The following is a 23,362-nucleotide window of genomic DNA, read 5'->3' on the forward strand; positions in this document are numbered from 1 at the left end:
TTTTCCCACGCAGTGGGTTTTCTTGTTGTTTTTGTTGATGGTTTCTTTTGTTGTGCAGAAGCTTTTTATTTGATGTAGTCCCATTTGTTCATTTTCTCTTTAGTTTCAACTGCTCTAGGAGCTGTATCAGTGAAGAAATTGCTTCGGCATATGTCTGAGATTTTGTTGCCCTTGGATTCTTCTAGAATTTTTATGGTTTCCTGTCGTACATTTAAGTCCTTTATCCATTTTGAGTTTATTTTTGTGTATGGTGTAAGTTGGTGGTCTAGTTTCATTTTCTTGCATATATCTGTCCAATTTTCCCAACACCATTTATTGAAGAGACTATCTTGGCTCCATTGTATGTTCTTGCCTCCTTTGTCAAAAATTAATTGAGCATATTGGTTCGGGCTAATTTCTGGACTCTCTATTCTATTCCACTGATCTATATGTCTGTTCTTGTGCCAGTACCAGGCAGTTTTGAGAACAGTGGCTTTGTAATACAGCTTGATATCTGGTATTGAGATCCCACCTACTTTGTTCTTTCTCAGGATTGCTGCAGCTATTCGGGGTCTTTTTTTATTCCAGATGAATTTTTGGAGAGTTCGTTCTAGATCTGTGAAGTATGCCGTTGGTATTTTAATGGGAAGTGAGTTGAATTTATAGATTGCTTTGGGTAGTATGGACATTTTAATGATGTTGATTCTACCAATCCATGAACACGGTATGTTCTTCCATCTGTTTATGTCTTCCTCTATCTCTTTTTTCAATGTCCTGTAGTTTTCTGAGTAGAGGTCTTTTACCTCTTTAGTTAAGTTTATTCCTAGGTAGCTTAATTTTTTTGGTGCGATGGTAAATGGGATTGTTTTTCTAATCTCTCTTTCTGAAAGTTCACTATTGGTGTATAGAAATGCCTTGGATTTCTTGGGGTTAATTTTGTATCCTGCTACTTTGCCAAATTCATGTATTAAGTCTAGTAGTTTTTTGACGGAGTCTCTAGGGTTTTGTATGTATAATATCATGTCGTCTGCAAATAAGGACAGTTTTACTTCCTCTTTTCCAATTTGGATGCCTTTTATTTCTTCTTCTTGTCTAATTGCAATGGCTAATACTTCCAGGACTATGTTGAACAGGAGTGGTGAGAGTGGGCATCCTTGTCTTGTTCCTGTTCTTAGGGGAAATGGTGTTAGTTTTTGTCCATTGAGTATGATGTTGGCTGTGGGCCTGTCATATATGGCTTTTATTATGTTGAGGTATGATCCTTCTACTCCCACCATGCTGAGAGTTTTTATCAAAAATGGGTGTTGGATTTTGTCGAATGCTTTTTCTGCATCAATTGATATGACCATGTGGTTTTTTTCTTTCAATTTGTTTATGTGATGTATCACGTTTATTGATTTGCGTATATTGTACCATCCTTGCATCCCTGGGATAAATCCTACTTGGTCATGGTGTATGATCTTTCTGATGTACTGCTGGATCCGATTTGCTAAGATTTTGTTGAGGATTTTGGCATCTATGTTCATGAGGGATATTGGCCTGTAATTCTCTTTCATTGTGTTGTCTTTACCTGGTTTTGGTATTAGGGTGATGCTGGCTTCATAGAATGAGCTTGGAAGTGTTCCTTCCTCTTGAATTTTTTGTAGTAGTCTGAGGAGGGTAGGTTTTAGTTCTTCCTTGAATGTTTGGTAAAACTCCCCTGTGAAGCCGTCTGGCCCTGGGCTTTTGTTTGCTGGAAGCTTTCTGATGACTGCTTCAATTTCTTCCATAGTTATTGGCCTATTGAGATTTTTAGATTCTTCCTGATTGAGTTTTGGAATGTTGTATTTTTCTAGGAATTTGTCCATTTCCTCCAGGTTGTCTAGTTTGTTGGAGTAGAGCTGTCCATAGTATTTTTTAACAATCATTTGTATTTCTGTGGGGTCTGTTGTTATTTCGCCTCTATCATTTCTGATTTTGTTTATTTGGGTCCTCTCTCTTTGCTTCTTGGTGAGCCTGGCTAGAGGTTTGTCAATCTTGTTTATCCTTTCAAAGAACCAGCTCTTAGTTTCATTGATTTTCTGTATTATCTTTTTGGTCTCTATGTCATTTATTTCTGCTCTAATCTTTATTATCTCCTTCCTTCTGCTCACTCTGGGGTTTTCTTGTTGCTCTCTTTCTAATTCTTTGACTTGTAGAGTTAGATGATTTACTACCATTTTTTCTTGCTTTTTGAGATAGGCCTGTAGAGCTATAAACTTCCCTCTCAGGACTGCTTTCATTGCGTCCCATAGGTTTTGGATTGTTGTGTTTTCATTGTCATTAGTTTCCAGGATGCTTTTAATTTCTTCTTTGATCTCATTGGTAACCCAATCAATATTTAATAACATGCTATTCAGCTTCCAAGTGTTTGAGTATTTTGGGTTGTTTTTTTTTGTAGTTCATTTCTAACATTATGCCATCGTGGTCTGAGAAGATGCTTTTTATGATTTCAATCTTCTTGAATTTGTGGAGACTTTGCTTGTGACCCAATATGTGGTCTATTTTTGAATATGTCCCATGAGCACCTGAGACGAATGTATATTCCATGGCTTTGGGGTGAAGTGTTCTGAAGATGTCAATTAAGTCCATCTGATCTAGTGAGTCATTTAGGATTGCTGTTTCTTTGCTGATTGTTTGTCTAGCGGATTTATCCAGTGATGTCAGTGGTGTATTAAAGTCCCCTACTATGATTGTATTGTTGTCGATCTCTCCCCTGATATCTTCCAGAAGTTTTCTTATGTATGTGGGTGCTCCTGCATTGGGTGCATATATGTTTATCAGGGTTATATCCTCTTGTTGTATTGATCCCTTTAGCATTATGAAGTGGCCTTCCTTATCTGTGGTTATGGCCTTCACTTTGAGATGTATTTTGTCCGATATAAGTATTGCTACCCCAGCTTTCTTTTCCTTTCCATTTGCCTGAAAGATATTCTTCCATCCCTTCACTTTCAGTCTGTGTGAGTCCCTTCTTCTGAGGTGGGTCTCTTGTAGACAGCAGATGTATGAGTCATGTTTTTTTATCCATTCAGCCACTCGATGTCTTTTGGTTGGAGCATTTAGTCCGTTTACGTTTAAAATTATTATTGAAAGGTACTTGCTTGTAGCCATTTCTTTTTTTGTGTGTGGCTGTTTTCTTTCTGAGCTTTTTATTTCTTCTTTTTACACCAGTCCCTTTAGCATTTCTTGTATGGCTGGCTTGGTGGTGATATACTCCCTTAGCCTTTTTTTGTCTGTGAAGCTTCTTATTTCCCCTTCAATTTTGAATGATAGCCTTGCTGGATAGAGTATTCTTGGATTCAGTCCTTTGCTTTGCATTACTTTGTAGATTTCCGTCCATTCTTTTCTGGCCTGATGTGTTTCTGTTGAGAAATCATTTGATAATCTAATGGGAGATCCCTTATATGTAACTTTCCGTCTCTCTCTTGCAGCCTGTAGGATTCTCTCTTTGTCCTGAACATTTGCCATGGTAATTATGATGTGTCTTGGTGTGGGTCTTTTTGGGTTCACCTTGTTTGGGACTCTCTGGGCTTGTGTGACTTTTTTCTTCCCCACCTCAGGGAAGTTTTCTGATATTATTTCTTCGAATAGGTTTTCTAATCCATGTTCATCTTTCTGTTGTTCTGGCACCCCTATTATTCGTATGTTGTTTCGTTTCATGTTGTCCCAAAGCTCCCTTAGGCTCTCCTCCTGTCTTTTAATTTTTTTCTCCATTTGCAGTACAGTTTGAGTGTGTTTTGCTTCCTTGTCTTCTAATTCACTAATTCGGTCCTCCGCTTCTCCCAGTCTACTGTTGATACTTTCAATGGAGTTTTTTATTGAAGCTATGTCGCTCTTCATTTCTTCTTGGGACTTACTTAAGTTGTTGATTTTTTCATCTGTTTCTTCTAGCTTCTTGCATAAGTAGTTGAGTTTTTCATCTGTTTCTTCTTGCTTCTTGAACATCTGGTGCATGTACTCTAGGAACCTTATTCTGAATTCTTTTTCCGTCATGTTGCATATCTCTGTCTCACTTAGCTGCTTTTCTGGCGAGTCCTCCTTTTCTTTCCTTTGGGGGTTTCTTTGCCTACCCATGTTTGATCTCGCTGACATATGTAGATGTTGAGATGTTCAGTGGCTGCTCCCTGGGTGGCAGGGGCTCCTTGGGTTGTGGTTGCTGCTCAGACAGTTGCGGTAGCAGCTGCTTTCCAGTTGGCAGCAGCTCCTCTGGTGGGTGTTGTTCACAGCTGTGTTGGCTCTTCTGGCTGGTGGGGGGAGGCTTCACGTACAGCTGCTGTTCCACAGACAGAGGGTGTGGTGATCAGGAGGCTGTGGTGATCAGGAGGCTGCGGTGATCAGGGGGCTGCTGTTGCTTGGATCTGCTGCGTTGATTTAAAGGCACAAAATACAACAGAGCAAGGCACAACGTACCAGGCACTGAACACAAGTATATTCACAATATTAATAACCCCAAATAAAGGTGACCACCCGAATTAAGAGAATTAGGGGATAAGGGAGAAAGAAGAGAAGAAGATAAAAGAGAGAACAGAAAAGAAAAATAAGAAAAAAACAAACAAAAAAGGAGTGCAAAAATAGAATTGGGAAAAAAGAGGGGGGAAAAAAAGAGAGCGAAAAAAGAGAATGAAGTAGAAGCGGGGAAGAGACTATTTGTATGAGGAGCAAACTCCAATAGAACTGCCACTAATCTCAACAAATTCCAGCAACAGATCCCTGGAGATGAATGCAAACTACAAACCACCAATAATATCAAGAGGGGTAAGGGAAAACAGAAGCACAAAAATAACCGGGGTGGGGTGGGGGAGGGAAGAGAAAAACCAGCAGAAAAAAAAAAGAAAAAGAAAAAGAAAAACAACCTCACAACCAGTCCTAAAAAAGAAGAAGAAAAAACACAAAACAAAAAAAAAATAAATAAAAAAAAAACAAAGCCCAATATATTCAACAATCAAGAAAACAATAGAAAGATAAGAGAAAAAAAATGTTTGGAAAGTGAAGAAGGATAAAGAATAGGTATATAAGGATTTAGAGCAGTAGATTGGAAATAGGATATATAAGTAGGGTGGAATTAGACAGGGGGTAAAAAGAAGGAATTGGGAAAATCTGAAGCAGGAATAGGGTAAGAGAAACAGGACACCAAAAGGGGAAAAGTAAGGAAGAGGGTTTTAGCAAAGAGGTGAAATTGAGATAGGGAAAATTAATGCTAAAGGAACGATGAAAATAGAATGGAGAACACTAATCCCAAAAGAAAATAAAGAGAAAATAAAATGGCACTTTAAAAAATGGTAAAATGGTAGCAGTAATAATACTGGTTAAAAATAAAAATGTGGTAATTGAAAGGGTAAGATCAGGTGATGGAAAAAGAAGAAAAAGAAAAAAAAATGGTTTCTTAGTAAAAAGGCGAAAAAATAAAAAAAATAAAAAAGAAAAAGAAATTTGCAGTAGTGATGGTCTTTCGGTTCTTCTACTCTTCAGCCTGGTTCGCCTTAGTCCTGCCAGGTATTTAGGAGAGTGTTGAATTTCCCTGCATTACACTGTTCCTCCGTGTTGTAAATCACAGTCCTGATTTTAAAGCAGGCCGTATTTGTGATCCAGTCTGCCTTAATTTGTATTCCCCTAAGAGTCAGTTTGTGGCTCAGCCTCTGGGTGGCAGTGTTTTTGGGTTGGCCTCCGAGGCTATACAGCTTCTCTATCCTTTTTTAATCCTTACCCTGCTCTGTGTTGTTGGTGGGACTCTCTCCTGGGTTCTGACCTCCTGCCCAAGGAGCCCAGCCAGCCAGCTGCCCCCATGGTTTCTCTGGGCGGTCTGAGGGGAAGGGAACTGTAACACGGACGGCACATGCTGGACTCCAGGACTGTGCCAGGTGGCAAGCGTTACCTCAGTTGGAGGTAACGTTCCTGAAAGCCACCCGGGGTGGCATCGACCCCACAGGTACTCTAAGCACACAGTCAGTGCTTGGCCAGACTCCCTCCTGGGAGCTTAGCGGCGGCCTCAGCGGAGCTTGGCTCTGTGTTGGCAGGATCCCAGCCGCGGGAGTGCCGGCCCCCTGGCGAGGGAGCGGGACTCCTCCCTGGGTGGGTGCCTTGCTCCTGCACCTGTCCAGGTGTCTGCGGCCCCTGCAGGGGGAGCCTCGGGGGGGGGGGGCAGGCACTCCCATTCCCGCTGACGCAGCCCTTTGCAACCACCACCGTCACCTTAGCAAAGCGCCAGGGCAGTGGTGGCCCGGGGCCTAACTCCCAAACTGCATTTCTGCTCTGGGAGAGGAACGAGTGGAACATGCTCGATTCGAACAGTAGGTTTCTGGGCACTTGCTTCTGAGGGGCCGTTGCCTGCAGTAGAAACTCCTGCTCGAGAGGCACTTAGTCCTGCCGCTTCTCCTACCCAAGTCCTTGCAAGTCGGAGAACAGAGGTCAAGGACTGAGCACCAGGTCAGTGTGGGCCTGGCTGCTCGGAGGCTGGGGAGGGTTCTCAGGCCTCCCTGGTCTTGGCTCTGCCCTCCTCGCGGCGCCTCCCTGCCTCATGTGTAGCCTAGCGCTGGTGGGCTTGGGAGAGCGACCATGAGCTGAAGGTGCGGCCCAGGCACACCATGTGCCCACCCGCCCGGGAGCCCGGCGCCCTGGCCAAAGATTTGGGTCTGGAAGCCGACTCTCGACTTGCAAACTTTGACCTGAACCAAATGCGCTGGTTTCACTGTTTTGGGACAGTCGGAGGCAGCTTCCTGTAAATGGCCCAGCAGCCCAAGGATACGGGCAGATGGGGAAGCTCAGCCGTTCGTTTTCAAAGGGTCTGCAGAATCCAGCCCGTATTTCTGTTCTAATGGCTATGAGCTGATTTTCCACGCTTTGGAGTGACGCTAGTACTGACTCATGGAGACAGCCCTTCCCACTGGGTCCATCCTGGAGAGGGCGGGAGGCTGCCCCGGGAGCAGCTCAGAGGTTAGACACGGCTCCTCGTTTCGTGTTGATGGAGAACCCAGCACGAGAGGGAGAGGACGATAATGTCGAGGACTGTCTGTGAAGGCTGCATCCTTATAGTTTTAAATTCTGTGCGTGGACACAGCAGTATCTCCAGCCACTTCGAGGCCTCGTCACGCCCCTGCGACCTGCCGGTGTGCATTGCTCCTGCCGCGCTCGCCACAGGCTGGTGTCCCTGCTGTTTCCCTGCAGAGCCGAGATGGCCGTCCTCTCCAAGGAGTACGGGTTCGTGGTCCTGACCGGGGCCGCCAGCTTCATCATGGTAGCGCATCTCGCCATCAACGTCTCCAAGGCCCGCAAGAAGTACAAGGTGGAGGTGAGTGGGAACACGTGGTCTGGGCGAGAACTTGTTTCCCGTCCTGGAGGGGGAGGTGAGGCGAGGCGAGGCGAGGCGAGGCGAGGGCGAGGGCGAGGGCGAGGCGAGTGGTCAGTGGCGGCAGCGTGAGGACTGGACCTTGTAGAAAGGCTGCCCCTTCCCGGCAGGAAGAAGGCAGGAAATGCGGGCGCTGCGGGGGGCTGGTTTCACGGCTCCTGCAGAAAGGCCAGGTGGGCGGCCAGGGGACAGCCTGCTGGGCCGGAGCTGCTCGCCAGGAAGGGGGATGCTTCTGCGGAGGGTTCAAAGGCAGTGCTGTTCCCGACGTGGCGCCCCCAGGCCACTGTCCTGTTTCCATGCAGAGCGTGGGTGGTGCTGCTGTGCACTGGCCTGAGCTGCCGGACTGGCGAGAGCCCATCAGATCCCCGTTCCTTCTGGCTGGTCCAGAGGATGCCGCTGCCGTTGGCCTGGGAGCGGTTCTAGGTGTCTTTCTGTTTAGTGACTTATCGTTGACTCGAGCTGCTTCTAAGTGCTCTTACTAGTCCCTAGTTCCTTTCCTTTTCTTAATGGAGTGCCCGTCAAAACCTCTCCTCTGTTTCTGCTGCCCCTGTCGGGACCCTCGGGAGCTGTGGGAGGGTCTTCCCTGTGGTGTCTGCGATGTGTCAGAAACCCGGCCGCGATGGCCGTGGCTCAGCTGCCTCCGTCCCTGACCCCTGGGTATTAACAGCCCGAGTGACTGCCTCTGAGGACCCAGCCCCGGTCACTGTAGACAATTAAGCCGACATAGAAGCTTGGGCTAGATTAGCGTCCAGGTTCACTGTCCTGACCATCTGATCAGCAAGCCCTCTGTGTCCGCAGTATCCCACCATGTACAGCACGGACCCTGAAAACGGGCACCTCTTCAACTGCATCCAGCGAGCCCACCAGAACACGTGAGTGTGGCCTCGGCACCAGACGCCGGGAGGGGCGCCTCTGTCCCGCCCCCGCCCGTAGCGCCCTGTCTGAGAGAGCGACGGTGGGGATCACGGGCACTCATTAAAAGTATCAGTTAAAAACCTGTAAGTGAGCAGACTGGACAGTAAGCACAAGAAACAGCTGGAATGGTGGTGTCCTGAGTGACCCTCCAAGGCTGTCTCCGTGCCGCACCCCCCGCAGGAGGGGTAGCCACCGCTCTAGGCGACACCGAGTCCCCCAGCCCAGGGAGCGAGGGCTCTGCGCTCTGCAGGGAAACCCGCAGAGCCCCTCGCGGCTGGGCAGACGGCGCCCCCGCTCCTGTTCCTCGTCCCCTCTGCCCGAGGCGGGCGGTGGCTGGTCTCCCTCCTCAGTGTTTATAAGAGCCCCTCCGCACTGACTGGGGGCACTTTCTAAAAGTGTCTTTCTGTCTCTTGCAGGTTGGAAGTGTACCCTCCCTTCTTATTTTTCCTCGCGGTGGGAGGTGTGTACCACCCGGTGAGTTGTTCCAGGTGTCATCTGGGATCCGACGTATTTCCTCCAGGCCCTGCGTATTTACTTAAAAGGATTTCATTCAGTTACTGCTAACAGAGTTTTTGTGGTTTTGGTTTTTTAAATATATTCTTATTGATTTCAGAGAGGAAGGGAGAGGGAGAGAGAGAGAGGAACATAGATGATGAGAGAGGATCATTGATCGGCTGCCTCCTGCACGCCCCCTACTGGGGATGGAGCCCACAACCTGGGCATGTGCCCTGACTGGAATCGAACTAGTGACCTCTTGGTTCCTGGGTGGATGCTCATCCACTGAGCCACGCCCGGCTGGGCAGAACCCTGTGTGTTTTTTTAATCTTTATTGTTGAAAGTGTTAGATATGTCCCCTTTCTCCCCATCGACCCTCTTCAGCCCACCCCGCCCCCGCCCCAGACCTTCACCACCCCATTGTCTGTGTGAACAGAGTTCTTTAAAGCAGGCAGATTTTCCGTTGTGGGTTTTTCACAGATGAGGGGAAACATCATGGATACTGTGTAACCTTCTCAAAGTCAATTAGCTACAGGATAGAAGAGTCAGAATTTGAACCAGGTCTGACTCTGTTTTACTTTGCATATTCATCCATTCTTGCAACAAGCACTCACTGGTCGCCCGAGGTGACGGCGGTGAACCAACCAGCTGCCTGGTCTCAGGGACCTGACTGTAGGCACCTGAGTGTATGACGTGGCCCGTTAGGGGGTGATGGGCCTCGGAGGCCACGGTAGCCCTGGGGGCCGTGGGGGTGGTCTGCCCTCTACCTTGTGTAAATCAAGCCCGTTTCCTGAGCCCGATTACTTGCCTTTTGGTCCTGCCTTGGCCAGAAAGTGTCCTCTTACCCGCGTCCTGACTGAGGACAGGCGTTTCCCCTTCTGGGACTGGGCCTCCACAGCCCTCGGTCCACACCAGCGGCCAGAATAGCATGTCTGCAGTTCATGACACGAGTGAAATTATTAACTTTTTGCTAAAACATTGTGTGGTCAACAATGTTAATACAGCTTACAGCTCTGCCTATTCCTTGAATGCAAACACTAACATGTCCCTCCCCCACCCCTTTCTTTAGCGAGTCGTTTCGGGCTTGGGCTTGGCCTGGATCGTGGGACGAGTTCTCTATGCCTACGGCTACTACACAGGCGGTAAGGCCACGCGGACTCCCGCCAGGGAAGCAGAGTGCAAACCTGAGGCTGCTACGTCTCCCTTCTTAGCAGGGCTTTAAGGAAAGGGGGTGGAACTGGAGGTTTAGGTGAAACGTCCGTTACCGTCTTTCTTTTTACTCACCTTTGAATAGTAACAAAACTTGCCTTTATCGAGCATTTTCTGTGTCCATTGCTGCTCTAAGAACTTTGCATCTCGCTATTTCAAAACATCCGACAATTCTGTGATGTAGGTAATAGCATCTTCTTTCACAGATGGGGAAACTGAGGCTTAGAAAGATGAAGGCTCTCTCTACGTCACAGAGCTACTGGGTGGAAACTATAAGCCAGGACTCGGAGCCAGGCAGTGTGACTCCGGGCCCTGCTCCTCACGCCTGGGGGCCGGCAGACAGAGGGGAGAGGGCTCCTGCTGCCCTTGCGTCTTTAAAGGAGAGGGCGGCATGGCCCGGGTCCGGGCCTCGCAGTTCCCATGACTGTGCTGTAACTTCCTGAGGCCCAAGCAGCCCTGGCGTGACGCCTGGCGTGGCAGAAGGTGGGCTGACCTCTCTGACCAGGCGGTCTGCCGCCCGGAGGGCAGGGCTTGCGGACGCTGATGGTGACCCTGTGGAGCTGCCCGTAACTTCTCCTTCTCCCCCTTCTCTTCCAGAGCCCAGCAAGCGGAGCAGGGGGGCCCTGGGCTCCATCGCCCTCCTCGGCCTGATGGGCACCACTGTGTGCTCCGCCTTCCAGCACCTCGGTTGGGTTAAAACCGGCTTGGGCGGTGGGTCCAAGTGCTGCCATTAAGGGTGGGCAGGGTGTTAAAAACTCTCATTCATTTTGAATGACTTACTTTTATTTCCAGTTACTTTTTTTTTCTAAATATAATAAAATTTATCTGGCACCAGCCTCCTAAGTAACCCTGACTCTGTGACTTATTTTCTGTTGAGTCTTTATGTAAATAAGCGGCCTGCTCCTACTCCTGCCCCCCCCCACCCCCTGCTGGCACCCTGCCCCCTGCTGGTACCCTGCCCCCTACCCCTGGCCCCTGCCCCCTGCCCCCTGCCCCCTGCTGGCACCCTGCCCCCTGCTGGCACCCTTGGCAGCTGTGAAAACTGGGCTCAGAGAGGAAGGGTGCAGTTGAAGAGGTGCCCGTTTTCAGGGTCCGTGCTGTACGTGGTGGGATACTGCGGACACAGAGAGCTTAATGATCAGATGGTCAAGGCAGTTAGGCTGTGGTTAGGATCTGAGATTACAGCTACGTAGGATAACAATGAGAATTCTTCAGCATCTCTACTGAAGGCAGGCAGAGGGCTCATGTGGTTGAGAATCGTCCTGTGCACTGAGGGTTTGATGGTTCGATACCCAGTCAGGGCTAGGTTTTGGGTTTGGTCCTTGGTTGGGATGAGTACAGAGGCAACCAATAGATGTTTCTCTTTCTCCCCCCCAGACCAGCTAAGTCAGACCTCAGTGGTTTTACGGCTTCTCTGGCCATTCTAACGTGTGGCAGAAGTTGAAACCCTGGTTCCACAAGCCTGGTGAACAAACATCAGGGAGTCACCTGCCAAAATGCAGCTTCTGAGCCCCAGGTCTGTGGCGGGAGCTGCAGCTCCGCAGGTCCCTGGGCCGCTGAGGGGCCTGTCCCCCAGCCCTTCAGTCCATCACAGACCGAGTCCCCTCTGAGCCCAGGGACAGGCAGTTCCGGCTCTTTGGGGGCCCGCAGGAGTCTAGATCTTCCTCTAACCGCCATGGGCGTGGTGATTTCTGACTTACTTGGAAAGACCACTCCCGCTCCCGCGGACTGATCTCTGCTAGTTTTCACAGCGCAGCGACACAGCAGATGCCTGGTCTCCTTTATGCCCTTTGCGGACACACACACACACACACACACACACACACACCCTGAAAAGAAAAACAAAGAGAGGGCTTGGCTAGAAGAAAAGCCAAGGAATCGTGTTATTCCAGGGAGAGCCCAGCTCAGCACCAGGGTCAGAGGCCGGTGGGTTCTGCTTTGGGAGAAGCGGGAGGACGCAGCTGCGCCTTCTCTGCGAGGCCTGGGCACGCATTCTGCCAGACCCTTGCTGGGGCCGCCAGAGGGCCACGGGCCTGAAGTGAAGGGCAGCCGGAGAGGGGCCGGCGGCGACCTCTGCCCAGGGGAGAGCCGCCCCTCTCCATCTGCAGGTCCCTGAAGAGCCACATAAGATCAGGGCCCTCCGAGCTGGCAAGGAGGGTGCCAACATGAGGCATTTGTTTGTTTCCTGCATTAATACAATCCCCCAAACGCCCTCTGTAAACACCTCCAGCCCAGGAATCCGCCAACCAAAGACAACTTACAATGCATCTCCAGGCCCCGAGTCGGACCCATTTGTACGTGGCCTCATCCCAGTCCTGGGTTAGTTGGCAGTTATTCCCTCCAACACGATCCCAGGAGAAGCAGCTCCCTCGGGGGTGAGGTCCGCTGCGGAGGGAGGGGGCCTCTGCTTCTCACCGTGCTGCCCGCTCTCAAGACAACTCATGTTTCCGTGTCAAACGTTGCTGGCCGGTCATGAGAAAACTTGAGTCTGCACTCACATTAAGTAATTTTAAAACTACGCATTGCTCTCAGGCCTTAAAGTTACTTAATGTAAGTGCAGACATGAGTTGTCTCGCAACCAGTCAGCAAGGTGTTGACTCTCAAAAGGAAAAGTAATAGAAGAAAAAAAAGACTCTGGGGAAATGGGCACATCCCACAAATTCTCCAGGTGAGAGGGGGCGGCTCCAGGATCAGCCCGTGTATCCTTGGTGGGGCCCATGGGCGTGAGTCACTCCTCTCGGAAGGTGTTTCCTCAACCACAAGGTGTCTGTTCAGGGAAATCTGTCAAACGGGACAGCGGACAGCCCCCCGGAACACACTGTGCTGTGTGGCCGGCTGAGTAACGCTCCCCCCGTGTGGCCAAGTCTCGTCCCCAGAACCTGTGCATGTCCCCGTACGTGGCAGAGACCTTGCAAAGACAAACAAGGATCTTGAGAGGAGAGATAGGGACCGTCTGGATGGGCCCCAATCACAGTGTCCCTGGAAGAGGAAGGCGGTCGGAGCAGAGAGGACGGAGGATGCTCAGCTGTGGGCTGTGAAGAGAGGAGGCCGGGAGCCAAGCGAGGCAAAAAGTTACTGAGGGCTGGAGGGGGCGAGGGAGCCCATGACCTCCAGAGCCTCGGGGGGAGCGTGGCACCAACACCCTGGCTGTGCCCCTGAAGCCATTTCCAACGTCGACCCCAGAGCTGGGAGATCATGGATGTGAGTGGAAACGTGAAGAGGAGTCGTAGGAAACTAATCCACTGAGTTCAGTCTGGGGATGGGGAAGGGGAGCGGGAGGTGCAAATCAGCTCACGCGCTGGCCTTGTCCTGCTCCTTTCGTCCTGATCCTCACGACCTGGCCTGTGCAGGACCCCCCTCTCCCAGGAGTGAGGGCTGAGTGGAAGGTGCGGCAGCGGGAACACAGTGAGTTCAGACGTCGGCCCCTCCCCCTGCTCACTTGTCATCCCAGGCAGCTCCGCCTATGTAAGCCACAGGGGGTCCCCCAGACACGCTGAGACCATTCTGCTGGCCGTGCCATGCACCCCACGTGCCCGCTGTGCAAACACCGAGGGGCTGATCCCCGGTCCCATCCTCTAGGCACGCACCTGCCATCAGAGCTCATAGGCCCACGCAGGCCTCTGGCTGCTAGGCTAGCTGTCTGTCCCGTGGGCTAATTCTCCATGTCAGCCTGACGGTGTTGGCCTGACTGGGCTCAGGGATGCCAGGTGGCTGGTGAAACACGATTTCCAGGTGTGTCTGGGAGGTGTTTCCAGAAGAGGTAAGTGTCTGAATTGGCGGCCTAGGTAAGCAGAGGGTCCTCCCAACGTCCAGTCCTTGCAGAGGGCGAGCTCGCTGTCTGCCTGCGTGGGCCACCCACCTCCACCTGGGACATCAGCTCCAGTTCTCGGCTCGGCCTGACTTACCCCACCCCCTCCTGCTCTCAGCCCGGGACTCACACTGACCTACACCTCCAGCTCCCCGGTCCAACCTGCAGGCGGCAGGTGCTGGGCCCTCTCGGCTCCAGTCACGCGAGCCCTTCCTACAGTCACCTCCTCTTACACAAGTCGATGGAACTATCCCACTGGTTCTGTTTCTCTGGGAAGCACTAATACAGCTGGTAGCTGGTAGCCATTCCCCTGAAAGGTAGCGGTGCCAGAGGCTAAAGCCAACGGCAGTTAGCATATTAATGCATAAAGAAACATTGTAAGGCCAATGACTTTGATATTCAGCAGGGCTGAAAATCAGCCTAATATTGCCCTGCTGTGGGCTCAATGGCTCAAGGCAATTCCCTAACCTGATAATCCTTTTACTGTTTATCAAACTTTACCTTTGACCTGCCCATAGGCATTGCTAAAGGGCAAATGTGTATTCAAGTGAATAAAAGGCGGACCAGGCCAGAAAGTCGGTGCCTCTTCAAGAAAGAGGCTCCACCTGCCCCCATGCCTTCTAAATTCCTATTTCTTGTATAGCATTTTCATTTGTGCGCCGGCCCCTCCCTCAGGTCCTGAACCCTAGCCGTGCAGGTCTCAGCCAAGAGGACCCCGCAGCCTGAGGTCACCAGGACCTGACAGCTCTCCAGGGTGGGAGGCACCCAGAGCCTCGAGGCTCACAGGGCCTAGGAGCTGTTACATGCATCTCACGTCAGCCCATCCCGTGTCCTAAATGACCTTGAGAGTTGTTTCGTTTCAAAACACGACACTGGAAGGATGAACAGCGTGATTTATTTGGCTCTAGGACAAGTGCAAACAATTTGTACTTTAATGGGGAACCACTGCGTCCAGACAGCAAGCTGCAGTTCAGCAGAGGACGTGTCCTCTCCCGCGGCCCCGCAGGAACAAAACCTTTCTCTGCAGTTACCGTTCACCGCTGACCCGCCCAGTACCTAGTCCCCTCCCTTCCCGATCGTCAGCTTTCAGTAGAATGACAAGGAGCCAGAGCTTAAGGCAGCCGGGAGCCAACAGCACCTGCCGTGGGTCCACGGAACCTAAAAGGAATGCGTTCTTCCAGGCAAGCGAGACAGGCAAGCGAGAGACAGCAGAGGGCAGGGGTCGGAGGCACAGCGCTGGTCCGTCTCCAGAAGGGGTTCAGTGGTTCAGGAAGGCACAGAGTCCCCGCTGTGGGAACTCACTGCTTCTCCGTTAGAACCAAGGCACTTGTGCAAGCCTCAGGGAAGAGGCCTGAGTGACGAGAGCGACGCTGAGCCAGGCGCGGACCCACGCGAATGCGTCCAGGACGCATCGGTGCCGTGCGAGGCCTCCGCCGGTCTCACAGGCTCAGCCTGGCACGTCCATGGGGTTCAGGGCCGCCTTTCAGAAAGCGGACTCCACGTCACCCATCTCCACACACACCGTCTTCAGCTGTGAATAATGCTCAATGGTCACCCGGCCGTTCTCTCTGCCAAACCCTGCAAGGAAGACAAGGGGTGACGATGAGCCCTCACGGCACATCTGAAAGGTCACAGTGACCGCGGAGACAGGCACTGCCCTCAGGCCTGCGGAGGAACACGGAAGCAACACGTTTAAGAGAGAAAGCCCTCCCCCGGGGACACCAGCTACGAGCGGCGTGGGGAGTGGCCGGGCCAGCAAGGCCAAGACCCTGCCCGCAGCCGGGACCAGGCTCCGTGCGGAAGGGCACGTCCCCTGCTTGGCCTTTCCTGTCACCCTGCCCCAGACAGGTAGGCTCGCCTCCTAAGGACAGGCGGTCCCCAAAAGTGCACGTCTCCAGGGGGCACCATTCAGAGGTGACAGAGGCCCCCTGCTAATCCTGAGCACAGCTGGCCACCCTCCGTCTCTCCCTCATCCCGTGGGCACCACTCCAAAGCCGCAGGTCACAACCAACTTCCGCTGCACTGACGGTTACACAGTAACAAAACGGCCCCGTTCCGGCTCTGCTCTTGGCCGGTGCCCCGCTCGGCTGGTCCCCGGAGGGACGGGGATGACTAGGGGACTGTGATTCAGGAACGCCAGGGAGAGACCAAATCAAACTGTCAGATTAACACCCACTGCTTCATCGGCACACACCCGGTTCCTACGTCGGCCAGCCCTGTGGTGGCCATAATACGGCGCTCACAGCCGCGAGGAAAAGGAACTCTCCCCACATGACAGACCTTCCCGAGATGCACCCCCGATCTGAGCGGTGACGATGCCAACAGGTTGGGACCCTGGTCAACAGGGACTAATGACGACAGCCCCCCTGGAGACCTGGTGGCCCAGCTCTCACCTGACTTCTTATAGCCGCCGAAGGGCAGCTCCACGGGGCTGACGTTGTAGTTGTTGATGAAGCACACGCCGGCCTGCAGCTCGGCCACCACGCGGTGAGCGCGCTGGAGGTCCCTGCAGGGAAGACAAGGCTTAACCTGGAGCCCCACCATCACACACAGACGCTCACCACCGCTCACAGCAGCCGCAAGTACGGGCACCACACGCCCACCAACGTGACACGGTGCGGAAGAGACCTGCACGGGCAATTCCTGGGGAGTGGGGAGGAGCAGGGCCGACACCTGCTACAGCAGGGAGACCCCTGAAAACATGAAGTCAGTGAAAGCTAAAGGCGTGTGGTCCCATTTACAGAAAACATTCAGAGCAAGCCAGTCCGGAGACAGGCAGGAGACCTGCGGGCTGGGGGCAGGACAACAAGCTCGCCTCCCTGTCCTGAGCTGATGGAAACCTCCTGACGTTAGGCTATGGTGACGCTGCACGGCTCTGTGAACACACTGAGAGCACCCAGGTGTGCATTTTACGTGGGTGAGCTGCTCAGCCTGTGAGTGATCCCCCTCGAGCCGGTAAAGGCGTAGGCGTGGCTCCTTTGCCTGTACTGTGGCCGCCCCTTGATGCAGTCACAGCGCAGCTGCTCACGCCGCCGTCAGGACAGGGGCGCTGCTCGATGTGCCACCCCAGGGGGGGTCCCGGTCACTGCCCTTTGTCCAAACCCACAGAGGACGCCACTGAGAGGGAGCCCCAGTGTAAACTGGACTTGGGGTGATGACACGGTCACACAGGTTCATCATAACGAATGGACTGTCTGTAGGGGGCAGATATTAAGGAAGCTGTGAATGTGGGGGACGGGGCGGATGGGAAATCCTGTACCTTTTCACTATCATGGTAAACCTAAAATTACCCTGAAAACTAAATTTTTTATTTGAGTTTTTTGTTTGTTTTGGTTTTGGTTAATCCTCACCCGAGGATATTTTTTCACTGATTTGTAGAGAGAGTGACAGGGAGGGAAAGAGAGAGAGAAACATCGATGTGAGAGAAACACATTGATGGGTTGCCTCCCACATGCACCCCGTCCAGGTCCTGGGTCGGGGAGGAGCCTGCAACCAAGGCAGGTGCCCCTGACCGGAATCGAACCCGAAACACTTTACTCCACACGCCGAAGACGCTCTATCCACTGAGCAAAACCAGCCAGGGCTGTTGTTTGTTTTGGTCGTTGTTTTTTTTTAAATTTATTGATTGATTTTAGAGAGAGGAAGGTGGAGGGAGAGATAGAGAGAGAGAAGCATCAATTTGCTGTTCCACTTATTTATGCATTCACTGGTTCATTCTTATATGTGCCCTGCCCAGGGATTGAACCCACAACCTTGGTGTATCGGGACCATGCTCTAACCAGCTGAGCTACCGCCAGGGCTGTTTGTTTTTTAAAGAAGCAGCTCCTGAGCCTCTCCTCGGAGCTCAAGCAGAGCCATTACATCAGATCATCAGGGAGACGTGTCTTCCTTCCCAAGTTCCGGCCACAAAGTGAAAAAAAATGGAACCTTGTCTATCACTAAAGCAACAGAAAAATTCCAAGTGTGAAGCAGTCTTAGAAAACTGCCTAAGCCCTGGCCGGTATGGCTCTGGTGGCTGGAGCATCCTTCCGTACACCATACGGTGCAGCTCAATTCCTGGTCAGGACACACACCTAGGATGCGGATTCAATCCCTCATCAGGGCAGATACTGGAGGCAACCAATCCATGTTTCACTCTCACACAGATCTTGCTCTCTCCCTCTCTCCCCTTCTCCCGCTCCCCCCTCCTTCGTTCCTCTCTCAAAAATCAATAAATAGCCCTGGGTTTCGCTCAGTGGATAGAGCACTGGCCTGCGACTGAAGGGTCCTGGGTTCGATTCCCGGTCAGGGCACATGCCCAGGGGGCGTGCCTGATCCCCACAGGGCATGCAGGAGGCAGCCAATGACTCTCTTTCATCATTGATGTTTCTATCTCTCTCCCCCTCTGCCTTCCTCTCCAAAATCAATAAAAAAATTAATAAATAAAATAAAAATTTTTAAAAAGGATGATTTCTCATTAGAGCCCCTTTAAATAAAACAGAAAAGAAAAAAAAACTGCCTATAACTCCCAACAACTATGCAGAGTTTGCGTATCGTCAAGCAGAGACACTGCTTCCAAACCACCTCTTACTCACTGCGGTGGCTGAAGCTCACACAGGACATGGGTCAGAGCCCTGCTCACCGCGGCGAAGCCTGGGAAGACCCAAATGCACACAAACAAAACCGCTCCCCGTGCTGCAGTGCGTCCCCAGCAGGAGGCGCTGGCGGCCCGCACCCACGTTCTGGAGCGCGGCCCAGCCCTACACCGGCAGGTTTCCAAAGTCCTGCACGTGGACACTCATGCTTTGGGACCCTGGGGCCAGCGCTAAATACTAACTCCATAAACCAATAAAGAAGGGTAGCATTTTCATCAACCAAGTTTACAGCTCAATTTAAGCTCAGTAGCAGGACTGTGGCCACTGAGGGCAAACTACACAATGCTACTTGGGCATCTTCTGACTTTACAGGAAACGCCGGGGAAACGCAGTGGGCAGACCCGCGGGGGAGCCAGCTCAGGCCCCATCTGAGCAGACAGCACCCCTCCACCCCTCCCTAGAGCCAGCGGGGGGCCTTCCCCATGTACCTGGTGAAGACGCCGGCGGCTAGTCCAAAAGCGGTGTTGTTGGCTCTTTCCAGAACCTCCGCTTCGGTGTCAAACGACAGAATGGACATAACGGGCCCGAAGATCTCTTCCTTCACGCAGGTCATGTCATCCCTGCAGTTACCTGCGGGCAGCGGGAGACAGGATGCCGTGGGGAACCACTGCTCCGACCCCCAAAACGTGCTCGTCCACACACAGTCCACACACAGCCTGAGAGGCTCCAGAGGGCGCTCCCACGGGGTGGCAACGTGACAGTGTGTTCAGTCACAGGCTTGGGGTAACTAGCTCCACATTTCAGTTCATTACGAGACACGCTACCGAGTGACCAGCACGCACACAGGGCCGTCACCACTTACAGCAGCGACAACTGGCCCACAAAGCGGCGTCCAGGCAAAGGACAGGGCCGCGTGAGCCATGCACACCCCGGGACCAACTTCTCCAAGCTTCTCGAGGTAACGTTTCTAAAGGAATTTACTAAGCGAATGCTCGTGAAAGAACGTTCACAGAGGCCCGGCCAGTGTGGCTCAGTGGTTGAGCACCAACCCACGAACCAGGAGGTCACAGTTCGATTCCCAGTCAGGGCACATGTCCGGATTGTGGGCTCAATCCCCAACAGGGGTGGGGGGGTGGAGGGGAATGCAGGAGGCAGCTGGTCAATGATTCTCTCTCATCATTGATGTTTCCCTCTTCCTCTGAAATCAATTAAAAAAACATTAAAAATAAACACCATTCACTGAAAAAGATACAAATGTTAAGGGCTCTGTCCCAATTTCTGTTAAATGTTACATAAATGATTGTCTTTTATACCTTCCCACATTTTCTTAATGACTCTGTGATAGAATTAGATACAAAAAAAGAAAGTTCGCCCTGACCGGTTTGGCTCAGTGGATAGAGCGTCGGCCTGTGGACTGAAGGGTCCCAGGTTCGATTCCGGTCAAGAGCATGTACCTTGGTTGCAGGCACATCCCCAGTTGGGGGTGTGCAGGAGGCAGCTGATCGATGTTTCTCTCATCGATATTTCTAACTCTCTATCCCTCTCCTTTCCTCTCTGTAAAAAATCAATAAAATATTTTTCTTTTTAAAAAAAGAAAGTTCCACTATAAAAACATAACCTTAGAAATAACCAATGGGGTGTTTACTTGATATGAAAATGTATTTAAGTTCCTTTAATAGGCCAATTCTTTTACTTTTAAAAATCTTTTTATTGATTTTTAGAGAGAGAGGAAGGGAGAGATAGAAATATCAATGATGAGAGAGAATCATTGATTGGCTGCCTCCTGCACACCCCCAACTGGGGACTGAGCCTGCAACCCAGGCATGTGCCCTGACCGGGAATCGAACCTCTAGGTTCCTAGGTCAAAGCTTAACCATTGAGCAACACTGGCTGGGCAAGAGGCCAATTCTTTACAATGATGTAATTCACACTTGACATTTCACAACATGCATATGTAGAGAAGCACACTTATTTACACATCGAACTGAGCCCGGTGATTCTGGAGAGAGCGGTGCCTCCTGCCCTGTCCCTGAGGCCAGACACCCAGACACAGCGGTCACGGCACGAAGGGAGACGTGTGCCTTACAAGGCCGTGTTATGATGTGAGCAGCATGAAGGCCAGAGAACAGCTTGAGAACCTCCTACCAACACCAGCTCGATAGGAGCCAAAGTCTATAACCAGCTGTTCACACATCTACAAAGATGACACGTCTACATCTCTTAAGATGTGGATTAGAGCGTATGAATACTTAAGGATTAAATCATCTTTAGATGGCGTTTAAGTGTGATTTACTATGTTCTAACTCTTTGGAAACTAGTCATCCATGTGTGATTTTTAGGGAAACCATTAGCCAAAATGTTCCTACTCAACAGTTCCAGAAGACAATTATGATCTGATGCAGGCTGGGACCACAGAGCGGCTCCGTGCGCGGCGAGCTCTGGGTTCCGTCGGAAGAGAGGAGGGATAAGGAGCAGCTGACATACAAGAAAAGAAAAGGCTCCTGCCCGAAACGTGACTCACTCGACTTTAGTCCCCAATATTAAGTAAATGAAAAATTAGGATCTGTGATACTCAGCCCTGGCTGGTGTTGCTCAGTGGTTAAACATCAGGCCGTGTACTGAAGGGTCATGGGTTCGATTCCCAGTCAAGGACATGTAACTGGGCTGTAGGTTCAATGCCCAGTTGGGCAGGGCATGTGCAGGGGGCAGCTGATGGATGTGTCTCTCTCACATCGATGTTTCTATCTCTCCCTCCCCCCTCCCTCTCACTCTCTCTTTAAAAAAAAAAATTCAATGGAAAAACATCCTCAGGTGAGGATTAAATAAATAAATACATAAAATCTGCAATACTCAGCAATGCACACAGCGGAACAGAAACCGCCTTCCGCCCCGGCATCCAGAGAAGCCGCTGTTACACTATGAGGTGACTCTGCTCCTCCCTGTTCCATGCACATACGGGGTCAACTATGTTTTATCTAAAAGGCGCCAACTGTTCCTGTTCACTCAGCAGCCACCGGAGAATCCCCGGTACGAACGTCAGGCCGCAGCTCTGAGACGCAGACCTTCCTGGGCGGGGGCTCAGGTTAGTGCGAGGAACACAGGTGGGGAACCTGACACCGCCTCGGCCTGGGGGACAAAACCAGCCGGGTCTCCCTCAGGATAAGCTGCAAGGATCACATAACATACTCCAACCCGCAGGTGGTTTGCTAAAGCTCAGGGGACACTACCAGGCAGGAGAAGGACAGCGACCTCCAGGGCAGGGTCACCCTGAGCGAGGACGGAGGTAACTGGCCGAGGAAGTAGGATAACCTTATACCTGACTGCCCAGACCAGGAGGTTTTTAGATTGAAAGGAGGTGCTGAGAATCCTTAAAAGACAACTTTTATAAATGCTACCATATTGTCTGACATACTGATGCCATATAGTTCAAAGCAAGACACATTCCTGACCGCCTTTCCTGACAAATGAAATTCAGTACTTTTTATCAATGTGCACTTTCCTCTCGAGCTCCGCTTCCGGAACAACGGGGGAGACACAGTGAGTCCCGGTGGCCGAGCACACCCGCTTGCCCCGGGGCAGGCGCACGGGCTGTGACGGTAACGGAGAACTCCCACTTCCGAAATCCGAGTGGTGGGGACACGCCATTTGCCAACCCTCGCTTGCCACCTTACACATGCTGTACAGAAACTCTCTTCCATCTGCTATTTCATTCAAACGGTTTAAAAGCAAACAAGAAGAGCACATACCCAACACACACGGTCTCATGAAATATCCATCCTTTAGCTTGGGATCTTCGGGTACGTATGGGTCTCCCCCACACAACACCTTAGCCCCCTGCCAAAAAGGAAAACAGATGCATACTTTCCGTTACACGTGCGACCCCCACGTGCAGTCCTAGACAAACGGACTCAGCCGCTCCATCGCAAGGACAGAGCGGGACCCCGGCCCAGACCCCGCGAGCTATAGGAGGGGGTCCGGCCTCAGGAAGGGCCCTGCGCCCGGGGGTGGGAGGAACTGCCCTCCCCTCGCCGGGTCCCGGCCCAGCCCCCCGCTCCTTTCCTCACCTGCTCCTTGGCCCCTTTCACAAACCCGAGGACTCGCTCCAGGTGTGGCCGGTTGATGAGGGGGCCCATCCTGGTGCCTTCCAGAAGGGGGTCTCCAATTTTTATCCTCTGGGTCTGTTGCACCACTTGCTCTGTGAATTTATCAAGAATCTCCTTTTGCACAAACACTCTTGTGCCATTACAGCAAACCTGAAAAAGAAATAAAAATGTATCAGCGTGCAAAGAAGAAAAAAGGAAAAGGGAAAAAAATCCCATGTTAAAGCTTACAAAGAACACACTACACCTTTGTAAAGGTCTGTTCCATTTATCAAAGCTCCCCCTACTAAAGAGGAGCCACTTTAGTGTGACTGTGGACACATCACACCTGCAGCACAAGCTGTGTGACCCTGAGATACTTACATCTTCTTGTGTTTGTTTAAATTTTCTTAAGGCCGTTAACAAACCAGAGGACCCCAGACCCTCTCCTGTCTGCTCACATCAGCTGCTCGACTGGGCTGCATATTTAAGAGTAAGAGGTAAGAATGGGAGGGGACAGTAAAAACAGTTAAGAACCAGGGCTTGCCTCAAACCGATTGTCGGACTGCAGTGGGAAGGCCAGGGAGGGTTGGGGGACAGGAGGGAGGGGAGTAAGAGATCAACCGAAGGACTTGTATGCATCCATATAACCATAACTAATGGACATAAGACACTGGGGGGTAAGGGAGGGCAGGGGCTTGTCTGTTTCCTAGTTCCGGAGGAAGAGGCCCTGAAATCGGGATTTTAAAAAGATTCCCAGGTGATTCTAATGTGCAGCCAAGTTTGGAAACACTGGGCCAGAGTCTATTCTCTGTGCGGTGGTTCTCAACTTGACTGCACATGAGAGTCTTCTGGAAGCTGGGGGGGATGCCGACTTCCGGGTCTAATCCTCCGGAAGGTCTGTTGCTTTGTTTTATTAAAAAAAACAAGAAATCAGGATTTT

The 23,362-nt window shown here is 51.2% G+C and overlaps 2 protein-coding genes across 3 annotated transcripts in view; one reads left to right on the forward strand and one right to left on the reverse strand.

Annotated features, from left to right (window-relative positions):
* MGST3 (microsomal glutathione S-transferase 3) overlaps window positions 1-10,805 on the forward strand; it is a 24,678-nt gene extending 13,873 nt beyond the window's left edge. The window contains exons 1-6 of one of the 2 annotated variants that reach the window (XM_023745861.1): window positions 6,396-6,420; window positions 7,159-7,282; window positions 8,138-8,211; window positions 8,671-8,728; window positions 9,819-9,891; window positions 10,556-10,805. In XM_023745861.1, the coding sequence (XP_023601629.1) occupies window positions 7,166-7,282; window positions 8,138-8,211; window positions 8,671-8,728; window positions 9,819-9,891; window positions 10,556-10,692 (459 nt within the window). In that variant the 5' untranslated portion in view covers window positions 6,396-6,420; window positions 7,159-7,165 and the 3' untranslated portion in view covers window positions 10,693-10,805. Of the gene's footprint in view, window positions 1-6,395; window positions 6,421-7,158; window positions 7,283-8,137; window positions 8,212-8,670; window positions 8,729-9,818; window positions 9,892-10,555 lie in introns of those variants that run through there. The other variant, XM_006104691.3, reaches the window with a different exon arrangement.
* Window positions 10,806-14,641: 3,836 nt separating this feature from the next.
* The window catches only part of ALDH9A1 (aldehyde dehydrogenase 9 family member A1), a 17,371-nt gene continuing 8,650 nt past the window's right edge, over window positions 14,642-23,362 (reverse strand). Inside the window, exons 7-11 of the mRNA XM_023745859.1 lie at window positions 22,405-22,593; window positions 22,087-22,174; window positions 18,829-18,970; window positions 16,160-16,272; window positions 14,642-15,344 (exon numbers count right to left, since the gene is read on the reverse strand). Of these exons, the coding sequence (XP_023601627.1) occupies window positions 15,250-15,344; window positions 16,160-16,272; window positions 18,829-18,970; window positions 22,087-22,174; window positions 22,405-22,593 (627 nt within the window). The 3' untranslated portion in view covers window positions 14,642-15,249. The remainder of the gene's footprint in view (window positions 15,345-16,159; window positions 16,273-18,828; window positions 18,971-22,086; window positions 22,175-22,404; window positions 22,594-23,362) is intronic.

The sequence above is a fragment of the Myotis lucifugus genome, unplaced genomic scaffold, assembly GCF_000147115.1.
Source record: "Myotis lucifugus unplaced genomic scaffold, Myoluc2.0 scaffold_590, whole genome shotgun sequence".
NCBI classification, from domain to species: Eukaryota; Metazoa; Chordata; class Mammalia; order Chiroptera; family Vespertilionidae; genus Myotis; species Myotis lucifugus.